The 20611-nt window shown below is 43.0% G+C and overlaps 1 protein-coding gene across 7 annotated transcripts in view; it reads right to left on the bottom strand.

Annotated features, from left to right (window-relative positions):
- The window catches only part of LOC141127797 (serine/threonine-protein phosphatase 2A regulatory subunit B'' subunit beta-like), a 117200-nt gene that overhangs the window by 44272 nt on the left and 52317 nt on the right, over window positions 1-20611 (bottom strand). For all 7 annotated transcript variants that reach the window (XM_073614577.1, XM_073614578.1, XM_073614579.1 and 4 more), the window contains 7 exons: window positions 18629-18814; window positions 10853-10956; window positions 9150-9252; window positions 8789-8863; window positions 5386-5472; window positions 4903-5056; window positions 4171-4219 (listed from right to left, as the gene is read on the bottom strand). In XM_073614577.1, coding sequence (XP_073470678.1) covers window positions 4171-4219; window positions 4903-5056; window positions 5386-5472; window positions 8789-8863; window positions 9150-9252; window positions 10853-10956; window positions 18629-18814 — 758 coding nt within the window. The remainder of the gene's footprint in view (window positions 1-4170; window positions 4220-4902; window positions 5057-5385; window positions 5473-8788; window positions 8864-9149; window positions 9253-10852; window positions 10957-18628; window positions 18815-20611) is intronic.

Raw genomic sequence — 20611 nt, 5'->3', positions numbered from 1 at the left:
CCTAATGGAGAAAAGCCCAGGAGGTTCCTACAATCCTGGTAAAATGAACTCTCACCCTAAAGGGAGGAGCTTTACGTTTCAGACCGTAGGCCTGAATGGCCAATTGACGGACCCAATTGGCAATGGAAGCTTTGGAAGCTTCCCTTCTTGGGTCCGTTTGGTAAAAACAAAGTCTGATACTTGGATCTCTGCACATCTAGATAAATAAATCTGGACAATGTTCAAAGAATGCAGTCGTCTCTCTTCTGCTGAACGACACAGAGAAAAAAGGCAAAATAATGTCCCAATTTAAATGAAAGGCCAACACCACTTTTGGCAAAAAGGATGGGACAGGTCGAAACACGACTCACATGGTGAAGGATCAAGTAAGGTTCCCTGCATGAAAATGGCCGCCAACTCCGTCACCCTTCTAGCCGAGGTGATATCCATCAGGAAGGCTAGCTTGCGTGACAGCAAGTCTAACAGAATTTCCTTAATAGGTTCAAATGGTTGTTTGTGTAACACAGACAGCACCAAGTTCAAGTCCCAAGGACACATAAGTGACCTAATGGGGGGGGGGGGGGAGCAAGTGAGTTGCCCCTTGCATAAAGGTTCGGATCAGTGAATGGGAGGCTAAAGGCCTTTGGAAGAATACTGATAGGGCCGAAACTTGACCTCTGATTGTATTCAAAGCCAATTTGATTTCCACAGCTGACTGTAGAAAAGAGAATTCTCCCAATCACATATTTCCAAGGATGCCATTTTCTGGCTTCACACAAAGCAATAGAAGTCTTCCAGACCTTATGATAAATCTTCCTAGTGACAGCTTTTCTAGCATTCATTAGAGTAGACACCACTGGTCTTGAGATGCCACGGTCCGTTAACACCCTGGCTTCAATAGCCATGCCGTCAAAGTTAGAGACTCTAAATTGGGGTGAAATACAGGACCTTGACACAGTAGATCAGGGGCGACATGGAAGCACCCATGGCCCATCTATTGTCAGTCTCACAATCTCCAGGAACCAAGGCCTTCTGGTGCACCAGAATGACTGGAACCCCCCTCTCTACGAATCCTGCCCAACAAATGTGGAAGGAGAAGGATTGGAGGGAAAGCATAAACCAGGGAGTACCGACTCCATGGAACTATCAGATCATCTGCTCCAATTGCCAGAGGATCTCTTGTTCGAGACACAAACTGCTGTAGCTTGTTGTTGAACCTGGATGCCAGTAGGTCGACTTCTGGCCATCCCCAACGTTGGCAAATTTCCTGGAACATCTCTGGGTGTAGGACCCATTCCCCTGGGCAGATCTTCTGGTGGCTGAGATAATCTGCCTTCCAGTTCTCTACTACCAGGATATGGACTGCCGATATAATTGGCACATGTCCCTCTGCCCAGGCTACTACGTGGTTTACCGTCTTCAGAGCTGAACGACTCCTGGTACCGTCTTGGTGGTTTATATAGGCCACTGCCATGGCATTATCGAACCGAACCCTGATGGGGCAGTCCTGAAGCTCCACCGTCCAGGACCGTAGGGTCAGACGTACTGCCCGTAATTATAGGACATTGATGGGCAGGGTCTTCCCTGTCCCTGACCATTTCTCCTGAGCTATGAGCCTGTCTAGGGTCGCTCCCCGGCCTGAGAGACTGGCATCTGTTGTCAGTACTCTCCAAGTTACCGGGAGATTTTCCCTTTCGCAGGTTCTGATCCTGCAACACCAGTTTAGGCTTAAGCATGCCTGAGGAGATAAGCACATTGGATAATCCAGGGCTTTTCTTCCTCTGTTCCAAGCCAACAAGATTTCTTGTTGTAAGGGCCTGGAATGGAACTGGGCATAGGGCACTGCCTCGGAGGATACCATCCTCCCTAGAAAACTCATACAGAGCCGAATGGAGGGTTGTCTGGTGACTATATCTGACGCACCTGATCCTTCAGGGCACAGATCCTTACGGGATGGTGTTTAGGATCAGACGTAAATAATTTAGACTTTGAGCTGGTCTCAAGGCTGACTTTTCAGCATGATCCAGCCTAAGCTTTTCAAATATCGCACCGTGTATATTATGCTCTGTTCTAGAGCCTGTACTGAGTGATCTCTGAGCAGGAGGTAGTCCAGATACCCGAGCACCAGGATCCCTTGGGCCCATAAAAAGACCCAGTACTGGTGCTAGGACCTTTGTGAACACCCAGGGAGCTGTAGCCAGCCCGAAGGGAGAGCCACAAACTGAAAATGACGTTCCTCTACTGCAAAACGTAGGAACCTCTGATGAGGCTGAAAGATGGGTACGTGTAAAATACGCGTCTTTTACATCGATGGAGGCTAGAAAGTCTGTCCTCTGGAGTGAGGTTACTACTGAGCGGACAGACTCCAATCCAAAAGGACTGTATCAATAGATACTTGTTCACCTTAGGTCTAAAATGGGCCTTGTGTCCCAGTTTGGTTTCTGAACTGTAAACAGGTTTGAGTGAAAAAAAAATACAGTAACCTTTACAATCACTCCTTGATGCACTAGATAATATAGTGCCTGAAGGAATACGTTTCTTTTTGGAGGATCCGAGGGAACGCTGAATCTTAGAAACCTCTGAGGGGGAACCCTCAGCAACTCCAGCTCGTAAACGCAAGATATAATTGAGGTGACCCACCCGTCCTGAATTGTTGGTTTCCAAATGTCCGCAAAGTGTAGCTGCCTTCCGCCCACCCGATGGAGTGGGGGCGTCCCCTTAAAAGGAGGGCTTGGTGCTGGGTTTAGAAGAAATTTGGACCCAGGGCCTTTTCTGGCCCTGGTGCCCAGTTAGCAGAGGAACCTTTCTGACGCTGAGACATTTGAGGAAGCAATCCCTGGGTTTTTAAATGAGGGATGTCTGGTGCTTTTCTTCACAGGAAGTAGAGAACTCTTCCCTCCGGAAATCTTTTGGATAGATTTGTCCAAGTGATCACCGAATAAACGTTCCCCATGAAATGGGAAACCTGGCAATAACTTTTTACAAAGAAGCTTGGCTGACCAGTTCTTAAGCCATAAAAGTCTGCGCATATGTACAGACAAGAGAGCCAGACGAGAAACTTGCTGTATTGAATCCTTTAACCACATGCCGACCAGCCGCCGTCATTTTGCTGTGGCAGGTTGGCACAATCCGCGAACCGTCGTAGCTGTACGTCAGTTCGCGGGATCGGGATAGCAGGTGTGCGCCCACTGCACAGCGGGGTGCCAATGCTTGTGGCCGACGGTTGCGATGACCGCCGGTCACGAGCGAATGCGAGCACGAGAGACAGAACAGGGACGAGTGTGTGTAAACACACACTTCCCTGTTCTGAGAGGAGTGACTAGCACAGAACTCCCCCATATGGTCACCGCACACAGGTGTCCAGCATTTAGCTAGCTTGACTGATTGTTACAATCACTGGGACACACCACAATAATAAAATAAAGGGGTTTCACTTACCCATCTAGGCGCAGGGCCACTTAGAAACTAAGAGCCCAATCTTCACCCTTCACAGCGGGTTCCTGTCACTTGGGCCTTCAAGGACTGGTACACTTTTCAAATTTAGGGTCCACTTCCTTGGACCTGTACAGCACCCTGCAGGAAATGCCCTAGCGCTGTAGTGTCCAGGATGTCCACTCCGCAGGGTCCAGCGCCCGGAGGCCACATTACAGGCAAAACCTCGCAGGATCTTGAGTCTTCTTTGCAAGGCTCGGGTACCATTTATCTAAGCATAAAAGCCTGTGTCAAATGGATCCGATCGGCCAATCGCTTGATTCATTTTGGAACCATTTGTGGGACTAGAGACCTGGAGCTCAGAGAGCTCAAACAAACCGTGCCATCCACCTTGCAGACACTGGTAAAAAAACTAAAGTACTTCCTGTATGGAAGGGGTTAAATAGGGGATCACTTCCTGCTTGAAGACCTTTGGTCTACCAGTGTCCATTCACCTGATGAAGTATAACCCAGCAGGTAACGGATATTAGCCTGACTCTGTGTCCCATGATGTATGAAAAAGAAAGAAGATCCTTGAAACTTTACGGTATGGTTACTTTAGACAGGTGTAGAAAGCTGCCAGACTGGCCATCTAAGGTTTGTACGCATCAAACACTGACAATAGGACTGCGCTAGCTATACCAGGTCTTACCAAATGTAATAAACCAAAATGTTGTCAGACAGCATTTTACACAACTAGAATACAAATGTTCTATTTACCGTGTTACAGCTCCTGAAAATATTCTTTCAATTATTCTGCTAGATATGGCTGTGGGTAAGGAAATAAAAAAAGTGCAACATTAGTATGTTTCTTTTTACATATGTTTATAAAAACAAACAAAAGTAAAAAAAAAAAAAAAAAAAAGAAAAAAAAACCAAAGTGCCTATTTTTGTAGAGGTGCTTAAAAGGAAGAAGGAGTACGTAAAAAGGAAGGAACAGAGAGTGTACTGTATACCAATGAATAAACACACAAGTCAATGCCATACAAAAGCTAATAAACATAGCAGGCGCTGAGAACAGACCACACACCTCAAAGCTTTCAGTATCAAGAATACCTCATAACTGAAAACACAAAATAGAACTTTGTGTAGCATGTTTAACAGCATTTTAAACGGATTTTGATTCATACACTGATAGCAATAATGTCACCAACAATACACAGCAGTACTCCAAATATATCAGTGTGTGCCAAGAACTGTATGTTGTCCACAGGCGTCAAGTAGATTCTAATTGGAAAGGAAGTATGTGATTGGTGGCCATGTTGAACACAGACAGTTCTTATTTAGAACACAATGATAAATAAATAATGAGGAATGTGCAGCTGTTCAGTGCTCAGAATTCTTGTGTTTATTCTAACTTGATAGATGTGAACTTTTTGTGGTGTGCCTAGTAATATAAAAAGTAAATGATACAAGTTTACATGATACAGAACACTCAAAGGGTTGACCTACCATGATCATTGTGTTTGGAAAGGTCCTGCTCATCAATATATAAATCGTGGTCTGTATCCAGCTCCCAGAATTTACAATAGATAACATAGAAATGTTCATATGAAAAATAATCTATTGATTGGTTGATGTCTTCCTCCTCTAGCAAGGCTATGTGCTAAAATAAAAGAAAACACAGAAGCATAGTAAAGGCTTTGCTGAGAGTGAGTATTGCAGGCTCTCATGAAAGACTTATGGAGGACTACATATATAATCCTGCCCGAAAAACTTGATCCAAATTGGCCTTGTTCTTCCCTTCTCTATGGAGAATAAAGGATAGAAAATACAGTGTGTACACCACAAACGTCTTCCAAAACTGGTAGTGGTTTGCAGAGCTCCTGCCTGTTTTTCTATGGAAGACAACTGTTCATGTAGCCTAAATTGCACACAAGGGGGGGGGGGGGGGGGGGGACAAAACCTGTATCAAGACAAAACATTCAGTCTTACCTGTAGAAAGTTGCTCTTCCTGAGTTCTGCACATGTAATGTGACCCGACCATGACCTATTTACATTATAAAATATCCTTTGAACAACCTGTAAGCAAGGAGAAGAAAAAAAAAAGAAGTTTTGTGACAGCAGCTCTGCAGCACTGGAGAAAGGGTTTCTGGTTTTGCTCATGTGCGATTCCAATGGCATGAAAATCCAACAAGCTGGTTGTACCCAAATTGATAGAAAGATCAACGTGTGTACAATCAGCATGGCCATACATGGTTTGAATTGAACTGTCTATAGCTGGCTTAAAAAGCTCTTTTTTATACCCAATCATGTATATGACCTGTTGCCAATTTACTGGATAAGTTGCAAAATGTTCTTCCAGCTTTTCCTAGTTAATACCACTTTGCCAGCTTTTTGTTGCCCTGTCCCAACTTTTCTGAGACATGGTGCTGCCATCGATTTAAAAAAAAACAAAACAAACAGCAGCTATATTCTCTTGGTTTAAACATTTGATATGTCTGTTGTTTCTATTTTCTATTGTGAAAAAAATATGGGTTTATAAGATTTACAAGTCATTGCTCCTTGTTTTTATGTAGATTTTTAGACAGTGTCCCAACTTTTGGAATTTTGGTTTGTAATGAAAATGAAACTTTTCTCCATTTTGCAAGTGCACTTCATTTTGAGCCTGGAAAAGAGGAATTAAAACTTACCTGCAAATTCCATATCTTGCAGCATAGTACAGGACACAGATGGAATATTCATACACCATGGACACACTATCGGTATGTACCTTCAGGTGACTGGACACTGGTAAAGCTTTAGAGGACACGCCCCCTGGGCACCTCCCTTACAACCCTACCCTGCTCATTAAGTCCTCAGTTTTGTTACAAGCAATGGAGAGTTAACCAAGGAATGGAAGAGGAGGGGTGGCCTGTGTACACCAAGATATGGAATTTACAGACATGTCAAAATTCCTCTACCTCAACTGTACACCAGTACAATGCTAAGCAATGAATAGGAAGGGTAGGCAACAATGAGGCAAGCCCAACTGTCCAACAGGCCCAGCAACAAGGGTAAAAAAACCCAGCCTCAGAGTCGCCATGAGAACCCTGCGGTCAAAAGCTGCATCAGCAGAAGCCTGGATGTTCCCCTGGTAAAAATTTTGAAAAAGTTTGAAGAGAAGACCAGGTAATGGCCTTACTTAAAATGTGCTGCCATCGTTTGGGGCTACTGCTGCGTCCAGCGACACCAACGTAGGGGGCTACTACTGCATCCACTGACACAAACGTTGTGGGTTACTATTACATCTATTGACAAATTTGGGGGTTACTACTGCATCTACTGACACCATCATTGTGAGTTATGAATGTGTCCAGTGTCACCAGCGTTGGGAGTTATTACTATGGTCACTGACACCAATGCTGGGAGTTATTATTCCACTCTGACACCAATGCAGGGGGACATTGTACTCCAACTTCATCAGTGTGCATTGTGATGCACTGCAAAAAAAATGCAGCAAGATCACAATTTGTGTGCTGAGGTATGAAAAAGCGCTAGCATTGCCTGGCTCTCTGGAATTGTTGATGCCTGCACTTGAGGCAGTAACTGTAACAGATGTCCCACCACTCTGAAGAGTGTGGGCACTCCACTGTGAAAAGGGCTTTTGGGAAGACTTGGTGGCCTTGGGGAGCCAAGTTTTGTGCTGAAAGGAAGGGCTGAAAGATTTTGAAGATGAAGTCTGGTTAGAGCAGACAGTGCTCCAGGTTTTGAGGAGCAAGGTGCTTCTGAAGAAGGTGGTTTTGCAGGTTGCATGAAGCTCCCTCTTCAATGCAGTGACAATCTGGGGGAGAAAACGATTCCACAGCTTGCGCTATCATTTCCTCAATAATCTCTTCATCTTCTTTTGTGTCTGTGAACTCTAGGACTGGCATATCAGTATCTGACTCCAGTTGAGAAATGGAGTAGAAGAATCACTGTTTTTGAGGCCCTGGACGAAGAAGTTTTACACCGTGAGGTGAATACATTTCAACAGCCCCATTTTTATACGATAAATGGTAAGAGATACAGGGTTGCCCTGTCTTACCTGTTCACAATGCTGGATAGTAAATAAAGTTTGGGCTTCACTCATCACGGTGGGGGTCTTTAGGGCTGGGTTCCAAAGCGATGGACAATGGTCCTGGACCTGAATATCACCCTGAGGCTAACTCAACGCATTGCACCAAATACTAATTGGAGCGCTCCACAAGGATCAAGTGCCAAAATCACAATTCCAGGCTGCCCCCACAGCGTGGGGTCTGGCTACAGCTACCAGGTTTTTACTGAGGTTGTGTTGATCTGGATACATTGTTTATTTGCTGGCATTAGAAGACATTGAGGACTCGATTGAAGAATTGGAAGATAAAATAATACTAGTTAGGATGAGGCTGGGCTTATCTGTGAAGGAGAAAAAGGGCCTAAACCTTCAAACACTAGCACAAAACTAAGGACTCAAAAGAGAAATGTAAAAATTATAGGGGAGGCCACCAGTGGGTGTGTACTCAAAAGCTTTGCCAGTGTCTAATCACCTGAAGGTACACACCTATATCCCAGAGTGTATCAATATATTGCCTGTGTCATTTACTGTATAATTAAGATATATTTGGTATTAGTGTCAGCTTTCATTTTAATGGTTTTGAAGTGGCCCTTATGCAAACTTTTTTTTTCTGTGCTCCATGCTCTGAAGTGTAGTGATCTACAAAAGGGGCCCCACAACTGGATAACCTGTTTGTGTGTTCAGAAACCACTCAAGTGGTTTCAGTCACATGATCACCAGTATTAATAGTGGGCAAAAGGAACGGTTCTGCCTAGTTACTTTGTATCCCCTTTCTACTCATTTATAGCAGCTTCGGCTGTGAGAGCCGGTTCACACGGGGGCGACTTGTCAGGCGACCTAGCCGCCTGACAAGTCGCCTCCCGTTCTGTACAATGGAACCGTTCTAATCGGAGCAACGCAAGTCGCTCCGACTTAGAAGAAAGGTTCCTGTACTACTTTGGGGGCGACTTGCATAGACTTCTGTACAGAAGTCGTCTTGCAAGTCGCCGCGGCAGTCGTGTGCAGGTCGCCTCGGTGAGGCGCCCTGCAAGTCGTGCCGCTTCTAATGTGAACCGGCGCTCAAGGGAGAAAGAAAAATGGCAGGCAAAGTCACATCAGTGACTTTAGATCTCAAACTGCAGGTAATAGCCAAAAATGCATTGCCATTTTTCAGAAATTCCAGACAAAAAGCAACATTTGCAGGGAAATGCTTAGGCACGATTAATTTTAAACGTTTCCCTAGCAGATAGCAAATCTTTCCTTTTTGCGTTTAGTTCTACTTTAAAAGACATATCAGAAAACAAGCAAGAACACTATAGAAGACAGGAGGAAATTGTTACTTACTGTGGTTATGTAGCGGGAATGAAATTCAGAGGCCTCTCGCAAAAAAGTTAAATGTGGGTGCGTGTTTACCACATCCTGTACAATAGCAAAGCAATATAACAAACAGTTTGAACACAAAAATAGTAATGGATTTCTTCACATATAACTATGCATTTAGATTATATATACACCACATATTCCACAATTATATTTGCTCGCTTTAAATTTTCTTTGTATGTCTTTAAATAGAGAAATATTTGTTTTATGGCTTTGAATTTTTACACGTATGCAGTATCATCACACTGCTGCTATACAGTAAATGAAAATCTAGTAATAGGAGCTGCAATCCACAACATACATAACTTGGAAATTCAATACTTACTTGTAAAAATGAAATAAAATCTTCTTGTTCCAAATAGCTGCAGCTAGGCTTGGCAAGAAGCTGAATAAACTTTGCAGCCTCATCATGGCAAGTGTGTAAGATTCTAAGGAATACAGTACAACAACCATAAGGGACAGGAGATACACTTTTGATTAGTTTCTTCAGGGCTGTTAATTTTTCCAATGTCAACTTTTATTTATTTTTATATTTTTCAAATAGTGCTTTATACCCTAGAATAGATTCTCCAAGATGAAAATACACATCCGCTGTAACGGAGGAGCACAGCTGCAACACTTGATTCATTATGGCTTTGTGGGAGTGTGCAAACAAACTATTGTTAGGAAATCATGCCTCTGAAGTTTGAGATAGATTGTGAGTTTCATATTTACTTTCATTTTTGTTTTCTATTAAGCAGGACCCCCATAGGTGTTGTGACATATGGCCTACATGCAGTCACGCTTTACCAAGTTTGACCAACATGTCTGCCCTTATTAAAATGAAGTGATGGCCTCAGCAGGCTGGATGTTATTCATTGAGTCTAAACATATAATACAGTTTAATGTGATCTCAAGGTCATTAACCACTTCAATACAGGGCACTTTTACCCTGCACAGGCCAAATTTTCAACTTTCAGCACCGTTGCACTTTTGAATGACAATTGCGTGGTTATGCAATGCTGTACCCAAAACAAACACAGAGCTTTCTGTTGGTGGTATTTAATCACCATTGGGTTTTATATTTTTTGCTAAAACAAAAAAAAAAAACGAAAATGAAAATGAAAAAAAAAAAAAAAAAAAAAAAAAGTTTTGGTTGTAACATTTTATAAATAAGTTATTTTTCTCCTTCACTAATGTGCGCTGATAAGGCTACATTGATGGGCACCAATAGGCTGTACCGATATGCAGCACTGATGGGGCACCGATGGGGCTGCACTGATTATCAGTGCAGATGTCCCCACTGAAAAGCGCCGCCTATCCAGCTCTCATCTGCTCATGCGCTGTCCACGTGAGGAGAGGAATGCCGATAACCGGCATCTCCTATTTACACTGATCAGCTGTGATTGGACACAGATGATCACATGGCAAGGAGCCTACGTCATAGGCTCTTAACTGATCAGAGATGTGGTGTGTCCGAGGGACATGTCGCATCGAATGTCGCGCTGCGCACCTTGTTCTGTGGGACAGCATATATATGACATCCACTCAGAACAAGGAAACACCAACCCGGCCTTCATTCTGATATAGGCTGGGCGGGAAAGTGGTTAAAGAGTGTCCATGTGGAAAGTGAAACAAATTGGAAGGATTTTATAATTATCAATCAGCTGATGCACTTGCAGGGTTCTAATAAGGAAAGTGGCAGGGTCGGAATCCTTTTAGACATTTGGGAGTATCTCACCCAAAAATGACACTTGCTACTTTTTTTTCCCACGAAAGTGGAGCTACCCTTTAAGTCTAACAAAAACTTCTAAAAAGGAATGGTATATGTTTTAAGATGATCTCATAATTTAATAAAGGGATGAGAGACAGCCTTAAAATGTAATGACAATAGAACCTTTGTGGACAGACACAGGAAGTGTGATGTCTCTTTTGGGGTTCTCTCCCAACTTCATGCAGCAACATTTTATCAACTGGGATTCCAATTGGATGAAATGAGTTACAACACTTTTCACTGCTTTTTGAATAAAGATGACCAAGATCACTTACTTTCTCCACATAGCCACAAACTTGTGCACAGACACATATCCAGTCCTCTCACCACCAGCTGCATAAAATAATGGAGCTTTCCAGTAAAGTGGACAGTCACAAGCCTAAAACAAAACCAAAATGTAAGAATAAAAGTTTGTCTATTTATTTAAAAGCATTAGGCCTCATGCACACTGGACGTTTTTATAGCTGCCGTTTTTGGCTTCAGGCGTTTTGCCCAGCATGTTATCCTATGTGTTCAAGCACACATAGGCTGTTAGCAGTTCTTGGCAGGGGCGTTTTCTAGCTGGAAAACCCCTCAGAACTAGTGGGTTTTGAGATGAGTTTCAGTTGCAACAATGCTCCAGCTCAGAAAATTAAAACGGCTTAAAAACGTGGCTATTCGGCGTTTATCAGCATTTGCGGCCCCAAGATTTTATGGGAGTATATTTTTGCTAAAAAAAAAAAAAAAAAAAAAAAAAAAAGCTAAAAAGCGCTACAGCTAAAAAACGCCAAAAAACGCTAAAGTAGGATGAAAAACGCTAGTACAAAAACTCTACAGCTTACGTTACTGGCTTTACTGGAATGTCCAGTGTGCATGAGGCCTTACTGCACATTCACCAGGAATCCCACCTCCAAACAATTAAGAGTGACCCTGCACCTTGCGATATAAGGTGACTTTGCTTGCTTCTTGACACCTTCAGATAAGTGGCAGTGTTTTCCCTCTCTCCCCTGTGCATAATTTGTGTCATTGTATGTGATGTGTCCATATTTTTTGCTCTGGTATGAATTTTATATAGTATGTCTCCTTTCGCATTTTGATACTCTGTTTTTATACTTTTTTGTAAAAATAAAAATATTCTATTTTATATAATCCTTTTTGTGTATCTGTCCAAACTGGTACCGAGACAGTCCATTTTCTTGTCCATTGGAGACCAACAGGGGACTGGTCTTTTTCAAAATTTTTTGATAAAAAGGAGTGCCCCTATATTGGTGGGTAGATTGGTTTTATGAATATGGGGACTTCAGAAGAATTTCCCATCTGGATCTGTAATTGCCATGCTGGCCATCGTCTTCTATTGGATTGTGTGGGGCACCCAGTAATCTCAATGCCCTTAGTTCTTAAGAGGAAAGAAACGGCACATGAACCTGTGTGAATAATCTGGGTGCAGTGAATGGGCCAATTAGCAGTAACATATTGGAAGTGTCTATCCCCTACTTTGAAGCGCAGGAATTGCTAATGAGTTTGGTAAATAGAAATATGGAGGTAGGCATCTTGAATGCCTACTAATGCCAAGTATTCACCTTGTCTTGAGAGGCAATAACTGACCTTGTAAAGTCCATGCAAAACTCGTGAAAGCAAAAAGGTATTTGTTTGGGAACCTAAGGTCCAGGATAGGGCGAACACCTCTGTTGGGTTTTGATATTGTAAACATTGCATAGAATTTTTTAAACCTGTCCTCCAATAGGACCCGAACAACCACTCCCTGGGACAAGAGATGGTTCAGGGAAATTCTAACTCTGACTGTCCTTGGGCAGATTTTTTTTTTATTGTTTTTTTTTTTTTTTCAAACCAAACAATGGGGTAGAGTTTGGAACTCTATTTTGTACCCTTTTTAAATCACTGGATGATCACGGGGGGGGGTGTCTGAGATTGGTGTTCCAATTCTTGCACTAAAAAAAGAAGGGCTGAAATAGGTTTTTGGAGATGAAGCCTAAAGAGAGATGCGGCACTCTGTGTTGTGAGGAGGTAAAAGTGGAAGAAGATTGGGGGGAGGGGGGGTTGGAGCCTTTCATTGTAGGAAATAAAATATGTTCCAGGAGGAAAGGTTTATGAATTTAAGTGCCTCGCCAAAGAGACATCCTGCTTCAAAAGAGCATACGCCTAAGGGGCATTTTACAGGCAGCTTCAGCCAACCAGACTTTCAGCCGTAATATTCTGTACATATGGACAGAAAGGAGAACCATTCTTCGAAATTTGTGTCATGTAATGTTCTAGGGCAGATATCACAAAATGGCAGACCGCGGACTGGGTCAGGCCCCAGTCATTGTTTCATCTGGCCCGGCCGCAGTCCCGCCATTTAGGAGCATGATCAGCTGCCCTCACTGTGGTCATCCTTATCGAGTTATCGGTGGCTGGACAGCTCTGCATGGATGGCAGGAGGAGGACATCGGAGGCAGTACAGCTCCAGATGGACGACAGTGGCTGCCAAGTTAACCAGCAGGTGACTGGTTGCTAGCAACCAATCACAAGCAGGTTACCGGGAAAAGTTGTGCAGCTCCCCGACCACCTTCCAGAGCTGTCCTGCCGCCGATGTCCCCTTCCTATCTCCTAGGGTCCATGCAGAGCTATCCTGCCACTGATGTCCCCCTGCTGTCTCCCAGGTCCATGCGTAGCTATCCCACCACCGATGTCAGCCTCCAGCCTTTCAGGTGGAGCTATCCTGCCTCCAATGTCTACTTGAGATGTGCCTCCTGCCTTGTGTAGGTAGGACATCAAACTACTGTGAAGGATGTGTGGAAAGCCGGGGATGATGTGAAGGGGGGCAGAGTCAGGAATGGAATGGAGGTAGCCATGTAAAGGGGGCGAGGACAGGAATGTGAAGGAGAAGGGGGTGATGCAAAGTGGGGGGAGGGTGGGGGCGATGACAGCGATGTGATGGGGTGATATGAAGGGGGGCCCCCCCGAGGACAGTGATGTGAAGGAGGGGGCTAATATAAAGGGGACAGAGAACAGGAATGTGGTGGGGTGGTGATATTAATGTGGGGAGTGATGTAAGGGGGGGGGGGGGGGGGTTGAAGACACTGCTGTAAACGGGGTGATGTGAAGGGGGCTGTGAACCCTGTTCTGATGTGAAGGATTTGAGGCTAGGTTTATAATTAGTTTGGCAGTCACGAAAATGTGCAGCGTTTGGCCAATGCTTCAAGGTGCCATTAGGAAGTAACCATGGGCTTCAGACCTATGCTGGAAGAAAATTTTAGTGACTGGACCTTCGTGAATTTTAATTCAATACCCCTGTTCCAGGGCATCAACACAGAAAAGTAAGGCCGAAGGCAGTATTTGTAAATGTTCTACCTGTGTCCTGTCCTGAAAAACAGGATCCTGTTAAGCATTCAGTCTAAGTTCACATCTTTGTGGTTGATGCATTTTCCAGGCACTTTTTTGCATGCATTTTGCGTTTTTTTTTATCTCCCTTTAACAATCACCGTACATAGGTGGTTGCCAAGAGGCGGAGCGGGAAGCTGGCAGCTGTGTCCTTAAACGATGAGTCATCGGGGTTCCCCACTGACAGCTGAATGTAAAAGAAAAAGCACCCCCCCCTCCCGAACCATACCAGGCCACAAGCCCCTTGTTGATGGGGACAGGGGCCTCTTCAACACAACCCTGGGCTGGGATTGTGAGGGTCTGCGGGAGGGGATTATAGGAATCTATAAGTCAATCACGACGTCCCCGGACCCAAAAAAAAAAAAAAAAAAAGGCTCCACTCGCCACAAACGTGACCCTATGTGTGACATTTCTTAAATAGCTATGGGGCCTTGCCACTTGGTGGCAACGCCCCCGTAACGCCACTGGGTGGCTCCGCCCCATAGCCATTTAACAAATGTCACATGGCAGGGCAGGCAGACTGCGTTAGCATTCGTGACGAGCGGAGCCTTTTTTCCCCCCCTCGTTTTTCGGGTCCGGAGGCATAGTGATTGACGACGGATCTACATCGAGGGACATTGTTTTTTTTATTTTTTTTTTAATAAAGGAATTGTCAAAAAGCTCTTATATGGTCTTTATTTACTTTTACACTTTTTTGGTTTATGGGCAACGTGTTTCTCCCCCCCCCCCCCCCCCCCCCCCCCCCCCCCCCCCCCCCCCCCCCCCCCCCACACACTTTTTAGCTGGTAATTATTTTCTAACATTCAGCGGTCAGCAGGAAACCCTGCTGATGGCTCATCGGTTAAGGATGCAGCGGCTGGCTTTGTGGCCACTTTAAGAGTGTGAATAGTGCATAAATGGCAAAATGAAATGTGGGTTGGCGCTTATGAAAAAAATGATTCAAGCTCAAGACAGAACATAGGGAAAACAAGCTAAATGCTGGTATCGAGGCCAAAAGAAGCCATTACCAAATGCCCATACATAGCCCTGTAGAAATGACATTTTGCAATACAATTTCATGATAGAAGGCAGGCCTGTACGGGTGCTGAGAAATCCTCCTATTAATCACGAGCTGTATTTATCTTCCACACTATCTTGGGAATATGTCCCACTAGGGAATTCTGGCATGGCCTGCAGAAGTATTAAACAAAGTGCAAGACAAAAACAAAGCACATTCCTTCCTTTATTTTTCAGCTGAGCTCTTTCAAATGCACTAACATACAACCTTAATGCATGCTACCAGTGTTGAGCCTATCATTCTATGTAAAAAAAGTTTGTCATGAGAAACATATATTCTGCAGCTGCTTATCTCTCCCTTTGAAAGACACTAGTGCCTGGCTGTTGGATAAACCCAAATGCTCCAGAATTACAATCACTATGTAGACCAGAAGTCCCGATTAGTCTTTCCTGCATGCATGAACTCAAAAAAGTGTTGAAGTCATGGACAGGCAAGAAGCTAGCATTTTTAGAATTAATCCCTGCATGACATTTTTTCCTTGGAAGCTGTCTCTTTAATAAACTGCATCTTCAGTAAAAGACAGCAGGTTGTGCAGTTTTGCTATGTGCAGGGAGACAGAGCAGGTCAGTATTCACTACGGTGGCACTTTGTATTGTACTGCTGAGATAGCCAACTTCCTGAGGGATGGATTTCTGCCCTGTCGAGGTCAAACAGAGAATACTTAAAGTACAGAGGAGTGTCGAGAACGCTTGGTGCAAGTCAACTGCAGGAGCTAAACAAAACACCAAATTCTTAACCGATGGCTTTGGAAGCTTTCACCTAACACTACACTGCATATTTCTTGGGTAGTTTTATATACTACATATACACCGCTATTGTTGGTTTCAGATTAAAATTAATTTCTGAAATCTACATATCAAAATGGCTTCCGAAGAAACAATTTAGCTTTTCTATGGACGATAAAGCTTAAATTCAATGGACAACATGGCTCAGAAAAAGACCGCAAAGTGTAGATCTAAACTTTGCTGAATCAAAGGATTTCATGACGTATTAGTACCCACATTTTTCTTCCTAAAGATTACCATCGTGTATTGATATTCTATCTAGCCAGTGCCCACATACAGTAGCTTGCACAAGTATTCACCCCCCTTGGCATTTTTCGTGTTTTGGTGCCTCACAACCTGGAATTAACATGGATTGTTTAAGGATTTGCATCATTTAATTTACAGAAAATACCCACAACTTTGAAGATTTTTTTTTTATTGTGAAGCAAACAAATAGGACAAAATAACAGAAAAAAAAAAAATATATATATATCAATGTGCATAACTATTCACCCCCTAAAGTCAATACATTGTAGATCCACCTTTTGCGGCTATCACAGCTCCAAGTCGCTTTGGATAAGTCTCTATAAGCTTACTGCATCTTACCGTTGAGATTTTTGCCCATTCCTCCTTGCAAAACTGCTCCAGCTCCTTCAAGTTGGATGGTTTGCGCTTGTGAAAAGCAATCTAAGTCTGACCACAGATTTTCTATTGGATTGAGGTCTGGGCTTTGACTAGGCCATTCCAACACATTTAAATTTTTCCCCTTAAACCACTCAAGGGTTGCTTTAGCAGTGTGTTTGGGGTCATTGTCCTGCTGGAAGAACATCCGTCCCAGCCTCAAATCACACACAGAGTGGTACAGGTTTTGCTCAAGAATATCCCTGTATTTAGCACCATCCATCATTCCCTCAACTCTGACCAGTTTCCCAGTTCTGACTGCTGAAAAACATCCCCACAGCATGATGCTGCCACCACCATGTTTCACTGTGGGGATGGTGTTCTTTGGGTGATGGGATGTGTTGGGTTGGCGCCAGACATAGCGTTTTCTTTGCTGGCCAAAAAAGTAAAATTCTAGTCTTATCAGATCAGAGCACCTTCCTCCATACATTTTGGGAGTCTCCCACATGCCTTTTCTCAAACTCGAAATGTGCCATTTTGTTTTTTGCTGAAAGTAATGGCTTTCTTATGGCCATTCTGCCATAAAGCCCAACTCTATGGAGCGTACGATTGTCGTCCTATGTACAGATACTCCAGTCTCTGCTGCCTCTCTGATTAATGCCCTCCTTTCCCAGTCCGTGAGTTTTGGTGTGCGGTCGTCTCTGGGCAGGTTTGCTGTTGTGCCATGTTCTTTCCATTTGGTTATGATTGATTTGATGGTGCTCCTAGGGATCATCAAAGATTTGGATATTTTTTTTTTATAACCTAACCCTGACTTATACTTCTCAACAACTTTGTCCCTTACTTGTTTGGAGAGTTCCTTGGTCTTCATGGCAGTGTTTGGTTAGTGGTGCAGCCTCTGGGGCCTTTCAGAAAGGTGTGTATATGTAAGGACAGATCATGTGACACTTAGATTGCACACAAGTGGACATCATTTCACTAATTATGTGACTTCTGAAGGTAATTGGTTGCACCAGAGCTTTTTATGGGCTTCATAACAAAGGGGGTGAATACATATGGACATACCAATTATCAGTTGTTTATTTCTGAAAACTAGTTTTATATATTTTTCTAATTTTACTTCACCAACTTAGACTATTGCGTTCTGATCCATCACATATAATTCAGATTAAAAAAACATTGAGCTAAAGGCTGTAATGTAACAAAATAGGTAAAAAGCCAAGGGGGTGAATACTTTTGCAAGGCACTGTATGTAGCATTCATGTCTAAAGAGGCAGGCTTGTCTAGCACAGAACTAGAAAAACATTCCTACTATTTATGAAGTAGCAGTGCATCTTTTCTAGATTATCTCCATAAGAAACCCTTGTAGAAGTGTAAACTTAGGTTTTTAAAAGGATCATTTGGTTTCAAACATTTCATTCATGCTGACATATAAAACACATATGAATAAATGATCACAGGTTTTTACAGCTACACATTATGGTTACATACATTTACGTGCAAAGTTATTGTGCCATGCTAGATGTAGATACACCTGCTCAGAGACAACTTTTTTGTTGGGCATAAAATGTATGTATGTATAGATAGATAGATATCGATAGATCGATCTGGACTTACAGTGAGTGATGGAAGCAGGAGAAAGGATATTTAAAAGAGCACCACATTTTAATTCTTCCTAAAAGGTCAAATAGACAAGCCAATGGGTTTTGCGGGTTTCAAGGGATCTCCCATCAAAACTACAGAAATGCAAGCAATATACATAATGTAACTGATCAGCACATAATCAGAAGTTTGATTTCTGTATGCTGCATGATTTTTATGCATTCCTGATATAGTGAGTACACCCAAACACCCCTGAAACATGCACTGTTGTGAAGAACACTTTGGACTATACATTTGGTGGGGAGTACCTATTTTAAATCTCCTTTGCTCAGCTCCCAGGGCACCTTCCTTGCACAGGAGGTAACTAACTTTACTCTTACAAGCAACCGACCATTCATCACTAAATCACAATTTAAAATCCAGCATCTCTCACCAACACCCTTCAAAAGTAAAAGCAGTCAGTTTAATAGACATTCCTCTGAAGTCTTGTAAGCAGCTATATGGTTACACAGGAATATAGCAGATTTTCTACCATTCAAATGGCAAGAAAAACAAAAAGTATGTATGTGAGCACACAATGTAATTTTTTTTACAAGACAAAAAGGCACAATTCAGAGCCTAAAACGGTGAAACATATGAAAAAATACCTTAGCTACTTTTCCCATATCTTCAAGCGTTGCCCTCTCATTCGGAAAAGCTGAAAACGTATTTTCAATTGTCAAAATTATAGCATCTATATTGACATTTCCTTTTGGACATCCTTTAGGAAAGTAAAATTTTGGAATGTTCTGGCTCAAGACGGGTGTTCTTGGCTCTTCCCTACTTGGCGGTACCTAAAATAAGATAAACGCATTAAATGACCTTTGATCTTCATTTTTTTCTAAAAGGTATTTTAAAGCTGCTGGCACACTAATATATAGATCTGAAATGTTTGTCTTACTAAACAATTACCAACATCTGCATTACTAGATGTACATTCAACAAGTTAAAAAAAAAAAAACTCAGAAACCTAAAAGATAAGCAATCCTATGGCTAAACATTTTTTTTTTGCCCAAAACGCACACACACACACACACACACACACACACACACACAGAAAAAATAGCTACTTACAGTGGCCCTAGTCTGTACTAAAAAAAAACATTAAAAAAATAAATGTAATCTCAAGTTGAGAGTTACCCACTCCATTAATCCAACAGAGAATTAACACTTTCTAGAACAGATAACCTGTTTGGGATGAAGATGTTGCACCACAAATATGGGTAACTGTAAAAGCATTACAAATCCTTTGGCAGGTAAAACTGGTAACATGCATTTCAGCTGTATATTTAGCTGTTAAAACTGTAGGCTGATATAAAAACACAACCAACATGCTTTCATCATGGAAGAGCCCAAGGAGGACCTAAATGTACCGTTGCTCCTTCACTGGCTAACCGACTGTATTCTTCATTTGCTGTGTAGATTGCATAGGTCCAGCATCTGGCAGTACTGAATGGCCCAAGAGCATTTATTATTCTACAAGATTTATAAAGCACCAACAGTTTATGCTGCGCTTTACAACATGCGGCCAGACAGTACAATTACAATACAATTCAATACAGCAGGTTATCAGAGGGTCTTGCTCATTAGAGCTTACAATCTAAGGACATTACATTCAAATCATTTGGAAGGCAACATCTTCTCATGTGTATTTATACTTGCGTGTTTGCCTGGCATTCAACTTGCTGTTGACAAAAACTTTTCTTAAATGGTCTTTCACACCAGGGGCGCTGCGGGCGAGTTATTACACACACACACACACACACACACACACACACACACACACACACACACACACACACACTAATGCACGTGTTAAGACAGCACATTCATTTTAAATGCACTAGCAACGCTCCTCAGCACAGTGTATTAATGCATGGTAGTGTGTTACCATGCATTGCTGGGTGCCATTCAGAATAAATGGTACTGCAATGCAAAGGTGTTACGGGACCCTAAAGATTTTTTTTTTTTTTATAGCTGCTAAATAAATCTTGAGAAGTATGGGGTTTTTGTTTTTTATTGGTCAATCATCCTTACCTAGTATGATGCTGCATCTGTCCCCTGCCGCCTCTTCACCGAGAGCCGAGCCACCGAACACCGCCAATCAGCAGCTCTCCTGCTCTGCTCCTCCATGCTCACTGGAGTGCTGAGCTGTGGGGGGGTGGGGAGCGGCAGTCTCAGCGGCTCGTTGAGAGGCTGAGACTGCCATCAGTCCAGGCACCTGGCGGATCCAGACTTCTGAAGAAGTCGGGATGACATGGTAGCGGGACTGATCTTGCCGACATCTGAAGTCCGCTCTCTGCTGAAAACGGGTCACAGGAGTGCAAAAGAAATTGTACTCCTGTGGCCCAGAGGAGAAGCCCAGCCAAATGAGCTTAGGCTGGACTTCTCCTTTAAGCCCCGCACGCATGAGCCGAATGTCAGAGGACAACGGCCAATTAAAAAAAAAAAAAAACAAAAAAAAACAAAAACACACACACACACACATATTTCGAAATCTGGCCCATGTGCATGTTAGTCTGTCCGACAGAAGTCGGACATTCGGCCAGCTTCTGTAGGACGTGCATGTTGGAAAACCAGCAGCTGTCCGA

The sequence above is a fragment of the Aquarana catesbeiana genome, linkage group LG02, assembly GCF_042186555.1.
Source record: "Aquarana catesbeiana isolate 2022-GZ linkage group LG02, ASM4218655v1, whole genome shotgun sequence".
NCBI classification, from domain to species: Eukaryota; Metazoa; Chordata; class Amphibia; order Anura; family Ranidae; genus Aquarana; species Aquarana catesbeiana.
Note: the sequence above shows the minus strand (reverse complement) of the source record. Positions and strands in the feature narration are given on the sequence as shown.